General features: G+C 48.1%; 1 protein-coding gene across 9 annotated transcripts in view; it reads right to left on the bottom strand.

The window, feature by feature from the left end:
• Positions 1–17,993, bottom strand: part of TKFC (triokinase and FMN cyclase) — a 1,395,923-nt gene that overhangs the window by 20,675 nt on the left and 1,357,255 nt on the right. For all 9 annotated transcript variants that reach the window (XM_069623835.1, XM_069623836.1, XM_069623839.1 and 6 more), the window contains one exon: positions 2,370–2,459. In XM_069623835.1, coding sequence (XP_069479936.1) covers positions 2,370–2,459 — 90 coding nt within the window. The remainder of the gene's footprint in view (positions 1–2,369; positions 2,460–17,993) is intronic.

Below are 17,993 nucleotides of genomic sequence, written 5' to 3'. Positions count from 1 at the left end.
TGTTGCCGCCATCATGGTCCTCTTCATAGCCATCAAACATTGGAGGCGGGTTCTGCTGCTTCCGTCTCCTGCGCATTCAGTGACAATGCCGCCACGAGCCCCCTGGAGGCGGTGGCCCCCCCTGAACCTCCCAGCTTGGCATGCACTTGCCTTCTTGGGCACGTCTGGCTGCCCGGCCTTCATAGCGACCCTGATCCAAGCCAAACATCAGAAACTGCTGAGGACTGGATGTCCTCAGTGTTAGAGACCTCGTTGGTCCACCCCTCCACCGGAGTGGCTCCCCCCTACTATTCCCAGCAGCTCTATTGACAAGGCACTGGAGGTGGGACAGGTGGACAGGCGCTCCACATCCCACACCCCGGGCCCCTTGCGCGTCGCCTGTCTGGCCCCTGCTGGACTATACTCACAGCCCCGGACGCAGCCTCCTCCCTGGGGAACTGCACTGAGAAGCGTGTTCAGGCCTCTGGGGGCCGGAAAGTCCCCCTGATCTACATCAGACCCACATTAACCCTACTTGCAGAGCCAGAGCCACGACGCAGCCACTGAGCCTGGACTGACCGACTGTGCCCTATCACCGCTTGCCTGTGCAGCGAGAAAACATTTGCCTATCTGTACAATGTCTAACAGGTCCTGAGGAGCCAATAAGGTCGGAGCCAATAAGGTCGGAACCAATAAGGTCGGAACCATGGATACGTTTTCCAAAGCAGCACCCAAACTCGATCAGGGCCGGCCTCCGACCGTTCAGGAGGATGTGGACATGCCGCTGAACGCTCCGCTCCCCGACCTGGCTACCATGATGGAATCCATGGCCAAAAACGTTGCTTCTTTTCATGAAAAACTCGACAACATAAATGCAAATATGGCGTCACTCAAATCCAAACTGGACCAGCAGGGAGCCAGGATCACAGAGGCCGAAACCAGGATTGGAGCGAACGAGGATGGTTCACACGCACTCCAAAATACCTTGGCAACCCTCACTCGGGATATGAAATTCGTCAAAACGAAGTGTGATGATTTGGAGTCGAGATCGAGAAGAAATAACATTTGCATCATGGGCGTTCCTGAGAATGCACTTAAGGGTCGCGTGGAGCTGTCTACAAAGAATCTTATTAAAGACTTGCTGGATAATCCTGAACTGTCTCCCTTCTTTGCAGTTGAACGTGCCCACCGTGCACTGGCCCCTTGCCCCAAACCAGGTGACTTTCCAAGGCCTATAATTGCAAAAATCCTGAGTTACAGAGATGGGGACCATATTCTTCGCCTAGCGCGGGAGAAAGGGGAACTCAAACTGGAATCACAAGTCATCAGAATATTCCCTGACTTCTCTACAGGAGTACAGCAGGAACGACGACAGTTTATTGGTGTGAAGAAAATGCTGAGGGTAAGGAATGTCGCCTATGCAATACTGTTCCCGGCACGCCTAAAGTTCACCTTTAGGAACAAGCTATACTTTTTTACTGTACCTGAGGAGGCAATGAAATTCATAGAGGCGCACATCCCTCTGGACAACTCTGCAGATGATCTGATGGAAAACGACTGAAGGGGGATATCTCCCCATACTCGCTAATGTTTCTCTTCTCTGTGTTCCTATATCCTTAAAATTCATGGGTTGCTATTGCCCCAGCCATGTACCGTCTTTTTTTCATAGCCTACACCATACGGATGAACGGGAACAGTCACCTGCACTGAGGTACCCAATTTCAGACTCCTGCAACCCTGCACTAATTGACCGATAGGGGTATTGGATACTGGCCACTCAATTGACGAAGGGGTGGCAGACAGTGCCCGGGTACAGAAGCAGATGCTGCACCCGTTGTCCACACCCAGGATACCCACTGCCCCAACTTCCCTGATTCGCTGTTTAAATTGTTTATGTTGACTGCCTTAACTTGTAATAGGAAGTGGATTACTCCACGACTTCTGCGACTGTTGGTCATGCAGCAGCGGCTGCAATAGTTGTTGCAATGGTTCTGTTGCACACCGGCCCCAGTTGGGCACGTGTCGTGGATGGGCCAAGTTGGGGGTAGCACACCGATGAACAGTCCAAGGGGGAGTGAGGAGGGGGGGAGGCTGCACTGCTGGTTAGGTTGTGGCGGTGAGGGTGGGGAATGTTTAAAAAAAAAAAAGAAGGCAGGGATCTTGCTGTGTAAAGATTTGTTCCATGTCATGCTGGACTTCATTTTATGGTGAGACAGGGTGGTACATTACATCTGTCTTCCTATTGCCTTTTCGTGGAAGAAGAGGGGGTTAAGGTAGCTATCTAGATGACTGATTCCACCTCAAAGTGACGTATGTAATGTAGATCTGACCATTCTCATGCAACTCGGATGTTAGCAGATTTTTCAGCAATGGACATACAAATCACTAACCTCCACTGCAGCGGTGAAAACCTTCAAAGTGTCCACGCCCGGTCTTGTCAGTGCCTGCAGTTCATTAGCTGCTGCGCATAGAGGGTCCAACTGGTAAAAATACAAAGGAAAGATGTGAGATTAGCACATGTCTTATCATCCAGGAACACAGAAAGGCACTTATACAATCCACTGGTCCTGCGGCTGAAGAGGAACTATCCTCTGGTTCCCTGTCCAAGCTACCCAAATGCACAGGCAAGTACATTCTTACTAATAATTTGAATGACTGCCTATTGGGTGACCATACTGTACAGCTCTGCCTGCTGCTCTTTGCAGGACCTCAACTAATGTTATTCTCTGTGAGCCACTGGGCTTCTCTGCCTAGTCACTTAGGACCACAGCTAATGTCATAGGTAAGTGTTTATAATATAACTGCGCTTGTGTCTTTTCTGCAACTTTTGCCTGTCTGCTGAAGCTAATGCAATAATGTGCCTTCCTTCTTTCTCTGTGGCACCAGCTCCCCTCAGGACCAGAGTTTATGTCATATTATAATGGCCCAATAGGTGTCTCATCTGCATGTGTCTGCCAGCTCCAGCCAATCAATACAATACTGTGACAGCCTTCTGTTTGTCACTGCCCCACTTGTGTCTCGCTGTCATTGAAGGCCCTGGGCCACTGTCATACTCTGGGCACCAGGTGTCACTTGTGTACCAATGGCTGGCTCCTCTCTGTAAGACCTCGATCCCCACCACACTCTGGCCTCCGGATGTTACTGCTACACAAGTATATTTCCCTCCAAGAACTCGGGTGTTGCAACCTATTCTCTGTGCTTGAGGAAGGGTTAATTGATTGCAGACAGCCACACCTGTGGCCCACTGCACAGGGAAAGAACAGTCACATATTCATGGATTATTCCCGCCTGGCATGTGAACCCCTTCATGCACACTATGACTAGCTGGGCCGGCATCTTGAGTAGCGCTGTGGCCCAGTAGAACGTAATTTGATTCTTTACTTCATCCCTTCCAAGTAGAATATAGTTACAACTAGGCACAGAGACCTCTCAGTTTCAGATCTTAACTCAACAACAAAAGCAGTGAACCTACTTGGGAGTCTTCTGATAGCGTATCTGGAGGTCGCCTTGGGGTTGATGGTCACTTTGTGGCTGGCGGATAGTGTCTCCATGCCCTTGAGAGACCCTACCAATTCTTAATCAATGTTCTCTGAGATATTGCGTTCAATCCCATTTTCTTCTTCACTTGGTCATGGATTTTCATTACGTTCTGCACATATGAATTTGAAATGCAATGAGTTGAGGATCATCCGGAGTGACCCACTTCAAGTGGTGATAATTGTGCCTCCCTTGGCAGTCACTATAAAGGGTGCTGACTCAAACTGCATATTTACTTTCTCTGACACACAGTGATTCTTAAGCAATATGGTGTTGCCCACTGTTAGGACTGGTGGTGCGGAGTGTCATCTTTATGACTCCTTGTTGCACTCTGCAACAGTGAGTGGTATCCATACTGTCATATTCTGCAGAGGTCCAGGTGGATAGAGTTTGTATTATTGTGCAGGGGACATGGCCTATGAGATGTGTGGTGGTAGACACCCCAGTTGAACAGTGGGGACGACTTCTGTACACTGCAGAGTTGGTAGTTGGTAGAGGGCTCTGTTGATCAACAGCAATTGTCAGTACTTTGAGGGTTTACAAAAACCTCTTGGTGGAGTTCCTTGCTCTGGGATGGTGGCCCATTGTCTATACTTAGTGACTTTGTCTGCTCATGAGGTTTGGGTATGACTGCTACGACTGCTGTGGACCTGACAATTTTCACCTTAGGGTAGTGGTTTAGATGATCCACACTAATGCACTCCCACGCATGTTCTCCCCTTGGCACTTATCTGATGGGTGTCGGGTTGGAAGGAGGCCCTCGCTCTTAAGATGTCTTCAGATGCAGCTTCCCAGGGCAGACGTTGCTGCCCGAGGAACCACAGCTCTTGAAAACAAGCTTTCTTCTTGCTCTGAACATGGTGGCCATTATTGGGTGGGCTGCATGTCTTTTCTTACTGAAGATTTAGGAACTAGTAGGGGAGTCTCTTGGGAGGAGACCTTCTGCAGTTTCAGAGAGTTCATCTCTAACAAGTAACAGATTTTTCAGTGATTGCCAGCATGTCTCGGTGCAATGGCAGTGTACCTCCCTCAATCCTTTCTATTTGCTGGTGGCCAATGCTTGTTTCCCAATGCTGAAGCATTATCCCACAATTGATGCAGCAGCAATCTCTTTAAGGGGCTTTGGCATGGCATTCAGTGGAGTCATGCTGACCTGTTTTTACAACCGGAAGACTGCCCTCTCTGCCTGCTCACAGGTGGCGAGAAAGAAAGTCTGACCGCTTGTTTGCTCCTGGATGGTAGGAGATGGGAGTTTCTAATCCAACCTGCACTTTTCAAAAAGCTTTGTCCTCAAAGTATTTTAACGGGTCACCAAACGGGGCATTTGTGGACTGAAAAGCTTTTCTGTTGCTATCTCGCCACTCCAATCGGATCATGGTCTAATAGGCCATATGGTAGGTCATGGATGCCCTCCTTGGGGAGGGATGGGGTGGTAATTCTCTGAATACTGCCATTCAGCTGGTCTTGGTCTCCTCGAGCCTACCTAGCATCTGATGTAAATACAAACTCTGAACTTCCAACATTCTCCTATACAAGTTTGTATGTTGCCTTGACTGGTTTTGGACTTGTCAATGTTCCAAAGACAATCATTCACTGCCATACACACTGGCTGATTCCATATTTCTGCAATTTACAGAATCTCCAGTGTTAGAATCCACTTGCATTCCTGGGAGATCCTGGATGCTTGAGAAGAGCCCAAAAACTCTGTCACTGTGCAGGGATCCTCTCACTCCCACAGGTGTGAGGCCTGGGGCAAAATGTTGAACCTCATGGAGTTAATCATTTTCGTGCCTACAATGAGTGCCACTATTGGGGAAGTGCCACCTTTGAACACAGGTGCCTTCTTAGAGTTACCTACCATCTGATCTGCAACCCCAAGCCAACATCCCCCACTTCCCCATTGGATTTTTTAGCCCACATCATAGCTCCATACGTTTTCCATCTCACACCCTCTACCCACTTTATAGCTTTTTTTTTTATTTGAGCCGTAAATTCTTTCTATCTCCATTTTTGAGACGATCACATGCCGCTTTGTACGGAGTGCAATTGTTTTGGTCTGTTTTTCCTGTTGCCTTACCTTCCTTCTAGTCACGTTCTGAAATTGCCAGAATGCTGTTTGTAATTAGAACTGTACAGTGACAGACGTTATGATGTGGAGAAAGAGCAGTACTTGAAATAAATGCAGTCCACAACATTTTGTTTCCAAGCTGCAACCTTATCAGGGGTATAGCTTTGGGGTGTGTTCGGTGGGGTGGGGGTGAGGAGAGAGGTGGTTGTTAGATTTAGTGGGTCCAGTCTGGTCTGAAGTGAGTTTGGATCAGAGCTGTCATGATAGGCTTCTTACCTGGCTTCATCCCTGTGAGCTGTGATTTACACCTCTATATTTGAGTACGGGCTATGTAGCAGGGAGCAATTAATGGTAAATGGGCCATGGCAGCAAGTCTCTCTACCATGACCGTTTTATATGCGAAAGTCCAATTCTTCGGGAAAGGTTTTAATGTTGCATTTTGAAGCCAATCCCCCAAAGCAGCTCAGAGTACACAATTGGGTAATTTGTAAAACAGGTAGTTCGAACAGATTGTGTCCTCCCACGTATTCCTCATCTTAGATATATCCTTACCTTCAGCTTTGCTGCTTCGGAAAACAGAACTGAGGCCAACGGTAGTTTTGTCTGCTTGTTCCAAATAATGCAAAAAGCAAGCAACCTTAATAGATAATCTAAAAAAACAAGTTGTTTTACTGGTGTAGGGATCACAATATAATCTCAAAATACAAATTGCATTCAGACTATGGTAAAATCCATGAATCCTACACCACGTTACCCATGTACATGATTGGATTCCCTAATCCTGGATTTTGTCAAATCTGTGCCAGGTTTAAATTCAATTTACTCAGTTTTGTTCCAGAGGTAGGGCCCTATTAGGACTTTTCATTTTAGTTGGTAAGAGTTGCAAACTGTGTAAGCAGATGTTGGTTCTAGAGACTCTAAAACATCTAATGGATTGTCGGCCCACATTCGAATTAAGAGTCACTTTATTTAGACAGTTTGTATGTTCTGAGGAGGCTTTCTAAGAATGATTTTTGGACACGATTATGAACTGGTTATCAAGCTTCATTGATTCATTATATGTTGATTGTTCATGCTCTTAGGTGAATATGTGTATCATTCCTAACTATTGATAGATTATATAGTACTGTGATTTATTATATGGATTTGATCATATCTTGCATGTATGCATTTCTATTTTGTATTGTGTAAGGGTGTAGAAGCAAGAGACTGATACAAGGGTGTCATTTTGATTGCTATAAACTTTTATTCAACTTAAGAATGGTTAGTGAAATGCCTCACTAGCCCTAACACTTAGAGGGGTTTCCCTGCCTCAACACAATGTTCTAATGGATCAGATTGTCCAAAAGCAAATAAGTCCACCATTCACACTAATCACTCAATCCAAAGTGTGGGGGGTGGGTGTTCTTTTTCTTAACAGTTAAACAGTTCCACTGTAGCTCAAAACCCAAAAGGTTCAACACAACTCCAAAAAGATAGACCACTTTGGTCCTGCAGGCTGTCGGCTCCTGGTGTTGCCAATAGAGGGTTTCCTTCCTCTTGGCGGGTGGCAAGGTCCACTTTCCTTCAAGGGGCTCTGTTTCTCTTCCCTTGATTCCTCTTCCTGCTTCTTGGCCTTTAATAACACAGTTCAAGGGGGTGTGTGTCCCTTCCCATGTATTCTTCTATTCTCACGGTCAATCCTGTGCACTAACCTGCCATACACTGCGTTTGGGAAGATTAGTATGGGTGCAGGTATTATTGCTCAAGTCTCCTTTCTCAGGATTAGTTTAAATGGTCTTGGTTTTATGTATCTTGCAGTCTCAGCCAACCTGGTGCACGAACCTAACAGGTACTGTGACTAGGAAGGTTTCCTTGGATGCAGTCTTCATATGGGTGCCGGTCCCAGACTCGCTTTTCTTCTGACTCCCACTTTCCCGGAATTCTTCTTTGTCCACCAAGGTCCCTGGCTCCTTCAGGCAACTTCTGCTACTACTTCTCAGGCCCCTTCTCTACCCAATAGCCAGTATACCTTGTTTCTTGGTCCACGATGGCTGTGGGTCTACCACAACACCAGCGGTCTACTGTGTGGGTTGGTCTGTGCTTGCCGTCCTCCGGCGCTCCTCCGCGGACCGACAGTGAGGGTTCAGGGATTCGGTTTTGCTTCCTCACATCTCCTGTGGCAGGGCACACCAGGAACTTTTGCCTCCTTGCTCAGAGAGAGGTCTCTCTCCTTGGGGCCGGCTTCTCCTTCTCGCTTGCTCCCTTCTTGGTGTCCCACTGCGCCTGCTTTCTGAACTTCCTCGCACACCGCTTGTGCCTGCGATTCCGCCAGGGAGGACTTGACCTTGTGTCAAGTCCTTCTTCCATCTTTATACTGGTAAGCGTTCTCAATTGTCCATATTGACTAGACCACGCTGTTACTGCTTGCACAGCATTCATCATTATTCTGTGCTTCTTCGTCCCAGTAGTTTTACTTTGATGTTCATATGGGTAGCCCTTGTTCTTCTCATCTCAGTACATGTGTGACATTCATGTAGTCTATCCTGCAGCATACCATGGGGGAGGGAAGGACTACGTTACCCTGTGGGGTGTGTAATGGTATAGGAGTTTGATAAAGGGTATCTATATTCAGCGTTTTCCCCTCTGTCGTCCCTCGTCACATGAGGGATATCCCTCCCCATGTGATCCTCCAGCTGCGTACCACTCCAGGGGGATTATTGGACTGTGGCTGCACCGCCCTGGCCACAGGAGAAGGGTTTGCCCCTATGGGAGATGGGGCAACATCTAGTGATTTATCACAATTGTTACACTCTTGTATTTGAAATTCTTTTAATATTGTAGGGTGAACTTGCTGAATCTAGTAGGGAGGAAATTCTGTGATTGAGTAATTGGTTTGTGTAAACGTTTGTGTTAAACTATAAACACATTACAATAAAATAGATAATTTAACTAACCCACCGCAGGCGGCTATCCTCTCAAATGTATACAGTGCCACATGTGAATAGGACATCCAAGTGGCTGTAGTTCTGTTGCCACCACTTTTTACTGCATCACCATAGCCCTAGTCTCCTTCCAGAATGTACAAATTATAGAAGCAGGAAAGCTAAAATATCAGCCTCTCCACTTGACCAAAAGAAGGGAGCCTGGCCCAATCACTTTGCAACACTGACAAAACTGTTATTGACTTGAAGTGATTATTTTAGGTATGTACTACAGAGTGCCACTCATATATGGCTTAACAAACTGCAGTGCTGCAATATCTTGAATAATATTGCCCATTACATGCATCATAGAACCACACACTAACCATATTTAGCACCAGGCATCCATTGTCTGGTCTAGATACTGCCATCACAGTTAAATCTTGATTGTAAAACTGGCTGCACATCCCTGAAACTTTCTATCACGCTTACCAATAACTAATTGCAGTTAAGAAAGTTAAGAAATGCACATCCCAACTAACACAAACTTGATCTAACTTCATGTGTTCTGTTTCCTCACTAGGTTGTTTGTCCACTGGAACCAATGTAATTTTAGGTGGTTGACACAATGCTGCACATTGAGAACCAACAGCTATGTAGCTTGCTTTTGAAGAAGACCCATAAGCATTTTTCTGACTTAATACTATACTAGGTGAACATTGTTACCTTAATCACAAGCATTTGGCATATATAAGTGCTTTATATTGTAGAATTACGCTGGAGATTCAATGAAGATTGTTTAAGAATTCTAAGGAGGAGTGCAATTCAGGTCAGTGATAAAATATTGAACACTAGCATAGTATTACATTGCAACCAATCAAGACCTTTATTCATTTTGAACCTCTTTATTTAATTGTAGATAAATCAGATGGTTAGCCCCTGACAAAGAATATTCAAAACACGTTGGACCTAAAACATCTAACAATTCTGATTGGTGAAAATGTAGAACCACAGCGATTTATTGGAGTTGTTCCATAAGGATGTACAGAAAGGAAATGATGTTTTTTGTTTAACAAATAATCATGGTTAGTGGAATAATTCTTATGTACTTAAAGCTTTGATGAAAACATTGTTTAAGTTTTGAAAACATTCTTTTGAACAGCATTCTAAAATTGTTTTATGATCACTGTTTGAGAAAATACACTGAATTAATTTTCATGATTTGGATAATTAAATGTTGCTTTAATTTGGATAAATTGAATGATTACTCAAGAGTCTACAGCTCTAGGTAGAGTGTGGGAAACCAAACCCCATATGTTGGGTTGTTTTCTATTTCTGTATTCAGGGGGCCCTATGAAATCACTGGTTACATTTTCCCAGAATGTTCCGATCCATTCAACACTTGCCATCGACTGGGTGTGTGACAAGTTGTCCCGTTTTTTGCTGTTGACGCAGGAACTGATATTGGTTTCTTAGTTCCTTTTCATTGCTGGCCCAAGTATTTGTCTCTCAAACAGTGTTTTCTAAGAATAATGCCTGGTGTGCAATGGACATCAGCATGTTTCTTATGGAGGCACAATGCATGAGTTTGCCTATTCTTACTACCAAGCCAGATTCTTCAAACATCTCCTTTAGAGACTTCCTAAATGGTTGAAAATACAGTGGTGAACTCTTTTTCAGATGGCCACCCTTGTCTTATAAACCTTATGATGGCAGTCATCATGGAATTGATTTAATCTGGTCCCACCGCGTAGCTTCACTTATGGCACAGTTCGCATGTAAGAAAGATTCTTGTACCAGTGCCACAACACAGTCATGCTTATTCCACTTTGAGGTTGCTAAACTGGAGATCAATAGACTAGAAAGGCAGTCTCCTTGTTATTTTTCTATCGGGATGTGTAGTCAATTTGGAAGTTGAATTCCTGTAACTGTGTGGCCAAGCAGGCCAACTTGGAAGAGATGGGAATCAAATGTAGACAAGTGGCTTGTGATCAGTTCGCATGAGAAATCACCAGCCAGTTGAAAGCTGACCGCCACTTGACTGTTAGGTGCTTTTTTAGGAGATCCTTAACCGATTCCATCTTCGAAGACCAATTTTGTACCAGTATAGCACCGTACTCAATTAAGCCCATGAAAGAACTAACAGATGGCCTAAAGAACACACCAGCTCAGAGACAGTATAAGGGGTTTTATTTTAATTCTCAAGGGGATCTAACTTTTAACTGTCACTTCCTATTACCCGTCCTGCCATGGGCTTCTGCCACTCTAGCCCAGACTTCCCAAATCCCTAAAATGGTCACTAGAGATTGGTAACCCCTACTATCTAAAATCTTACTGGCTTGAGGTGGGATCCTAAAGGCAACACTCTTATCTAGCTCTTTTCCTCACAGTTCTTCTAGGTGGATCCTATCCTGGTGTTCCACAAGAATTATGATGGTCTTCAAAACAGGAAGTGGTGCCTTAACCCTCTCATGCTCTTGTATTGTATTCCTCACACTGATATTCTTTCCTATGAAAAAGGTAACAGGCGCCCCTCTCTAGAAAGAACATGGCATAACCTGTTCTGTGTTTTTTTCCTCACTTTGAGAGTCCACAGCCATCCCTTTTAGCTCCCTGTACTTTTCAGAAAGGAGGAATATTCATTTGCATATCAGTCTTTGTCCCGCCCACAAGGGCAGTCCAGCAACCCCAGACATGTTTTTTCGGCCTGGTCGGGCCTCATCAGTGATGTGGAGCTGTGTGTAACGCTCACCTGATTCCCACGGAGGCGCCGACCCGTTCTGGACTGCTACAACTTCTTCCACGGTAAAACGTAGTGCTTGGAAGATGGACTGGACTGGACCCCCAAACCTCGTCTGTCTGGCCCGTAGAATAATCCTTCTGTAGATGGGAAAAGGGAGTTAACTGTCTGCTAGATTGTGTGTGAGATTCCCCCCGTTTTCCCCTTCTCACCCTCCTCGAACCCTAGCTGTGCCTTCCGCAGACTCTCACCTTAATTTCTGTATGGACGAGCTCTCCATCCTGCTTCTGACGCAGGGGCGCGTAGATTTCCAGTTACTTCACTGGATCTCGGATTTGGCGAGGGTTCGATGTCTGCTTGCCTTTACCAAATTGCTGCCGTAAGTATATAGTTCAAAAGATCAAGTCTTATTTGTCCCTTGGCCTTTGTTTAATTTTCAGGGACTAGGTGAGGAATCCGTGTGGAGGAATAGATTCGCCGAGGTAAGCTCAGGTGAGTACTTTTAATGAAGGTGTGCCGTAGTGGTCTGCTCCGACACCTTAATGAGTGTGTCTTATTTCCCCATAGGGGCCGGAGTACGGAAAAGCCAGAAAAGCCGCTCCGACCCGAAAAGGGAACTGAGGTCCCAACAAAATCCAGGTAAGACTTAAGGTGAGTAATCTGTCCTTTTGCAATTAGTTCGTTGCTCACCTTGTTTTGTCCTTTTTCTTCATAGGTCTTGAATGCGACCGATGTCGCCTATGGGCGCTGAAAAGGTTGCCGGCGCCACGTGAAGGTAAGTGGAAGCGGCGCGGCAGCGTGAGAAGCGGAGTGCTTCTAACTATTGTCTTTCTTTTCTGTAGGTGCTGGGATGCGGCCGATGTCGCCTATGACCGCTGAAGAGCTAGACAGCGCCACATGAAGGTAAGTGGAAGCGGCGCTGCGGCGAGCGATGAGATGCGTTTCTAACCCTTGACTTTCTTTTGCAGGATCGACGGAGTGAAGAATCTGGATGCTGGATGAAGGTAGGTAATGTCCTAATGCTTGCCTTTCTCTCCTTGCCGGTGTTCCAGGTGCTGGCGGGCGTGGCAGGAGCCAGGATGCAGGAGCCGACTTGGTGAGCGTCCTGCTGCAGATGCAGAATAACGCGAAGCACGTGTGGCCATCCGGGCGTGGTTTAAATAGCCTTGGAAGAGCTTCAGGTGAGTGTTCTTCCACTGGCCCCACCCGAGTAAGAAAAGAGTTCCTGAAAGAAAATAGTTCCTCCCCAGCCTTAGTTGGCTTGGAGCTTCAGACAGCATGGTCTGCCTCGGGTGAGTATGCAGCATGGTCTGCCTCAGGTGAGTTCACCCAAGCATTACCATATGTTCTGCCATGATGAGCCTGGCGCCTATGGCGCCAGGACAGATGCCTTTTATGAGCCTGGCGCCAAAGGCACCAGGACAAGGTCCAAAGATCCCCTATAGGGGTTTGCTGGGTCCTGCTTGGTGAGTATGAAGTCTGCTTCTGGGGACGCTGGGCCTGACCTGGCTCCTCGGGAGCAGGCATCATGACACTGTGCCTCTCTGAGCACAGTGAGCAAGAAGTCCACGTCTGGGTTCCCCAGGTGACTTAGGGTGACCAATCAACGTTCCTTGCAAAATACAAAAAAGGTAGCAATCTGGAGCCACCAGGGGGCGATGGGATGTGCTGACGCTTCTCAGCAGATCTCCTCCCCAGGGCGCTGCATTTTTGAGCTAGGAGCCCCCCCAGGCTTATTGTGATCTGGCCCAAACCACCACCCCTGGAGGCGTCTGACGGTGTCTGGTGTCTGCGGAGCGAAAACCCGGTGCTGATCGGTGCTGGGATCACGAAGATTGCAGCATTACGTTCTGAGGCGCACTGAGTCTGGTGAGCGTCCCCACAGCGAGATCCACGCGGGCCTGGCTTGCTGCCCGGTGGGGGAGGGGCAGAGGCCTGAGGTACGCCGTGGGCTTACGCGGCGATACAGGAGTACTCCACCCAATGCAGTGAAGGGTCGTGGCAGGAGGTCCTCCATACAGACTTGGCGGATCGGGATCGGACGGTGGCCAGGCGTGGGATACGCACAGAGGAACTTGGCCTGCAGAGGTCCTGCACGGGCACCCGGTGGTGTTGGACTTTGGTGACTGGGACACGGGTCCCTTGGCCCGTTCCCTGGATTCGGCGGTTGCCTGGTGAGACCTGGACTTGGGGGGGCTTGAGGATCCTGGAGCTGCTGGGTGGAAGTGAGTCCGGGGGCCGCTGAGGGAGGCCGCCTGTGGGGCCTGGTTACAGCTGGACAGTGCCCGGGATCAGACTCGGTGGGTCCCTCCCCCCCTCGGCTGCGTGAACTTGCTCGGCGAGGAGCGGAGGCCTGTGGTGGGCCGCCTTCGGGCGCAATCCCTTGTAGGCCCCTCGTCCCGTGTTGTGGGCGGTTGGGCATCGCCGGAGGAAACACTGGGCTGCTGCTGCTGGAGGTGGACTGTGCGCTTTGGGACTGCTGGACCTGGGACGCGGGTTTCCGGATCGGCGCCCGTCGTCCCAATGCCTGTGGAGGAGGAGACCGGATTTGACGGGGGAGGCGGCTGCCTGAGTCGCGCGTTCCCACAGGCTGCAGTGATAAGGCTCTTACGGCGACTCCACCTTGCGTCCCACGGAGTGATCGGGCACCAACGATCCCGCTCTCCCTCTTCTACAACTTTGTTGTCCCGGCTCCGTATGGTGCACTATCGCTTTTTTTTCCATTCAATCGAGCAGTTTCTTTACATTTAGCTGGGCTCACCCTATTGCAATCTGTTTAGCAAGGCACCTGCAGCTGACTGAAGTGGCTGTAACGTGGCAGAGTTTGGACTTCTTAAACCCAAAGGAACTCAGCCAACAACCTAAGAGGGCTTCAATCTGAGTGGTGCGGCCCGGCTCCATCCTTTTTGGACGTATACCGCTTGAGTCCAAGAGGTGCCACAAGATGCTTGTTTTACTTGGAGTGGTGCCTATATAGGTGCTCGCTCCTATGACGCTCCCCCTCCATTGGAATGCTGCCCTGTTGGGGGGATTGAACTGATCAACCGAGCCGGTTTCCTTCTTAGCGGTGAGCTCCCAGTTTGTTCAGTTCCTCTTACCTTGCTGGTTTGAGGGGGAATCTGGCATTCTTCCTTGGCCCCCTGACCCCTGGACTCCTATTGTTGTATCTTGGTGTTCACTCGCTTACTGCGAGCGGAGGGGGACCTCTCTTGATTCCGAGGGTGTGGCTTCGGAGGGAGAACGGCCCGAGGTGGGCTTAATGACTTGGAGTGCTGGAGGTGAAAGACTGCACCCTGTGTCACTGCCAGTGGGAGTCCGTGGGGCTAGTGTCTACTAGATTAGTGGCTGCTCTGGAAGTGGATGCTTGGGGTGCAAGCGTTGCAGAGATTTAGGCGCTCTCCCACCCAGGAGAAAACTCCCAATGTGCATGATACAAGCCAGCCTGATTCAATGGAACCCTCAGATATGAGTCGTAATATGGTGGCATTGCTGGAGGAGATCCGTGGCTTTCGCGGGGATATAAGCAAGAGGCTGGATTCCCTTGATAAGAAAGTGGACGATGTGGAGGACCACGTTCAGGCTCTGGAGGCAAACCAATCCGCCGCCGACCTCTTTGAGACACAATTTGAAATGCGTCTTGTAGATTTGGAGAGAAGGGAAGAAAAGCTTTTGCTCAAACTGGACGATTTGGAAAATCGAGAGCGGCGCTCCAATCTCAGATTCCTTGGAGTTCCGGAACAGGAGGGGGAGACGCAAGCGGACATTAGGCAAAAGGTTAAGGAAATAAACTCTTTATTTGGGGGTGAAAATACTGATGTCCCTACCATTGATAGAACACATAGAGCTGGAGGTCGCAGGGGTGACCCCGCTCTATCTTGGTGAAGTTTCATTACTTTGTTGAGAAAGCTAAAATATTGGAGCTTGCCCGCAGAGGTGGCCCGATTGACTGGAAAGGCGCCAAGATATCCATATATCAAGACATGTCAGCGTTCACTTTGGCTCGCCGGAGGCTTTGTGGCCCCCTGACCAAGTGGTTGCAGGTCAAGGGAGTGCGATATAGGTGGGGGCATCCCTTTTCGATCTCATTTGAACTCAATGGCGAGAAATATGCTCTTGTATCAGAAGCTGACATTCAGAAGGTGATGAGTGAATTACTGAGTGACCCTCGTATGGAACAGGAAGCGGCTGGTGCAGGACCCAGCAAAGGTCATCATAAAGAATCCTCTGGGTTCCTGGGGCGGCGGCGTGTCTGGGGCCACAGGAAGTACAGGAAAATGACACCCCCCTCTCCGAGACTTTCGGGGACCTGACTGGTGGACTCTAGTTGTTTCTGTCTTTACACATTCTTCGCTAGAAGGCCATAAAGTGGGCCTTGGGTTTGTACCTGATATGGTATTTGCGGTTTTGCTATATATCCAGATGATCACTTTTTTTTTTTTTCTTTTTTCCTCTCTCTCATGAAGGGGGGGGGGGCTCCGGATACGATGAGTTTTTTTTTAGGTTTGTTCGCCCTGGTGGAGGCAATCCATGGTGGCCTGAAGGCTCGACTAGGAGATGTCGCAGCCCTGTCAGGCGCTCACAGGGTGGGGTGTTGAGGATGGGGGGGGGTGGGTTGGGGGGTCTGGGGAGGTGTCAGAGCTACGGAGGTTATGTGGTTTAATCTGTTTTGCATTGTTAGGATGTTGTGCACAGGGGTTTCTGAGCTAAGCATGTACGTCGGCCTCCAGTGGGAGGTGTTTGGAGCAGTTGGCTGTTCTTATGGGTGATTCTATCCATCCTTTGTCGGTGGGGTCCCTAAATGGGCGAGGTTTGAACTCCCCAACAAAGAGGTCATTGATTTTGAGGGAGTTCGTCAGGCTCAAACTGCACTTCTTCTTTGTTCAAGAATCTCATCGGATTAAGGGGAGGGAACCGGCCTTTAAATCTAGGGCTATTCAGTATCTGTTCCGAGCTTCCTAGGAATCAAAGAAGAGAGGGGTTATTCTTTTGGTTTCTCTCGATGCTCATTTCACTCCCATGACACATAAGAAGGATCCTGAGGGGCATTTTCTCATGGTTAAGGGAAAGGTGAAGGGTCGTTTGTTTACCTTTGTGGGAGTTTATGCCCCTAACAAAGCCCAAGATGTGTGTTGGCAAGGGTTGGGGCGAAGGATTAGAGACTTCGCAGAGGGAACGATAATAGTCGGGGGAGACTTTAATATGGTGTTATCCCCCGATAGGGACAGGAAATCGACCAGACCTTAGATCACAACAGAAGTTAGCGGATACGTTTGCTCGGGTGAACGAGGAATTGAGCTTGGTTGATGCCCATCCTGCAGGAAGTACCCTAGACCCTCTCTACACTTACTATTCCTCAGTACACCAGTCCTTTTCCAGGATTGATTATGTGCTGGTAGATTCCTCAGTTCAGGACTACATTACGGATTCTGGTGTGGAGACAGTCCCTTGGTCTGACCATGACCTAATTAGAGTCAATTTGGGAGTTCCCCTGACTACTCATAGACCATCGCGATGGATATGCAATGACTCCCTGTTACAGGACAAAGAGCTGCGTCAATCTCTCCTAGCATCTATTAGTGACTATTTCACGTTAAACGATACCGGGGATGTAGATACTAGAGGGGTGTGGGTCGCATTTAAAGCTACCATCAGAGGTGTCCTAATAGAAATGGGGGCGAGGAGAAAGAGGATCCGGACTAGCGAGGAACGTAAACTCAGGGAACAAATTTTGGCTATCCAGCCGGGGGGGAAGTTTAAGTCTCAGATGAGTCCAGTGCAGCGCGAACGCCTTCAAAAACTTAGAGAGAAATTGTCTGCTCTTCTCGTTGGAAAGACGGAGAAAAAAATGGCGTTTCTGAAACAGCGCTACATGGAAAAGGGGAAAAAGGCAGATAAGATCCTGGCCTGGAAGTTAAAAGAACTTTGCAAAAGTAGGCGAGTCAATCGCATTGTCGATCAACAGGGGGAAAATGGGTGGTAGATGCCCAAATCGCGGAGCAGTTTAAAATGTATTATGAAAAGCTCTATGCTACAGAGTATTCGGGAGATGGCTCCGATGTGGACCGTTTTTGTAGTTCGCTCCCGCTTCCTGGTCTTTCACGAAAGTGTGCTGCCTCACTAGAGCTGTCCATCACCCCTCAGGAGGTGGGTGAGGCTATAGCTGCTTTGAAGAGCGGAACCGCCCCGGGGGACGATGGGTTTACTGTCCGTTTTTTTAAGACGTTTCGGTCCATTGTGGCTCCGTTTCTAGCAAGGGTGTATAATGATGCGTTGCATTGGTGCTGCCTTCCCCCCTCCATGATGTCAGCTCTCATCGTGGTCATTCCTAAAGAAGGGAAAGACCCCTCGTTCTGTCAATCATACAGACCTATCTCTCTCCTAAACATTGATGTGAAAATCTTTGCTAAACTTTTGGCGAACAGGTTGTCCAGGTTTCTCCCCTCGTTGGTCCATGGGGATCAAGTAGGTTTTGTCCCTGGACGCCAGGGATCTGACAATATTAGGAAGACGCTGGGCTTGATGTACGAGGTGTCTAGACGGGAGTCAGAGGATTACCTCCTCTCGCTGGACTCTGAAAAAGCTTTTGACCGCGTTGAGTGGCCGAATATGGCAAAAGTGCTCCCTAAGATGGGTTTTGGCGACAAATTCTGTGGCTGGGTTGCGGCCTTGTATAACGGTCCCTCTGCGCGGGTGTTAGTTAATGGCTGTACGTCCTCAAGTTTCTCGCTTTCGAGAGGAACGCGTCAGGGATGCCCTCTTTCCCCCT

Source organism: Ambystoma mexicanum, chromosome 11 (assembly GCF_040938575.1).
Source record: "Ambystoma mexicanum isolate Mex_15411 chromosome 11, UKY_AmexF1_1, whole genome shotgun sequence".
Taxonomy (NCBI): Eukaryota; Metazoa; Chordata; class Amphibia; order Caudata; family Ambystomatidae; genus Ambystoma; species Ambystoma mexicanum.
Note: the sequence above shows the minus strand (reverse complement) of the source record. Positions and strands in the feature narration are given on the sequence as shown.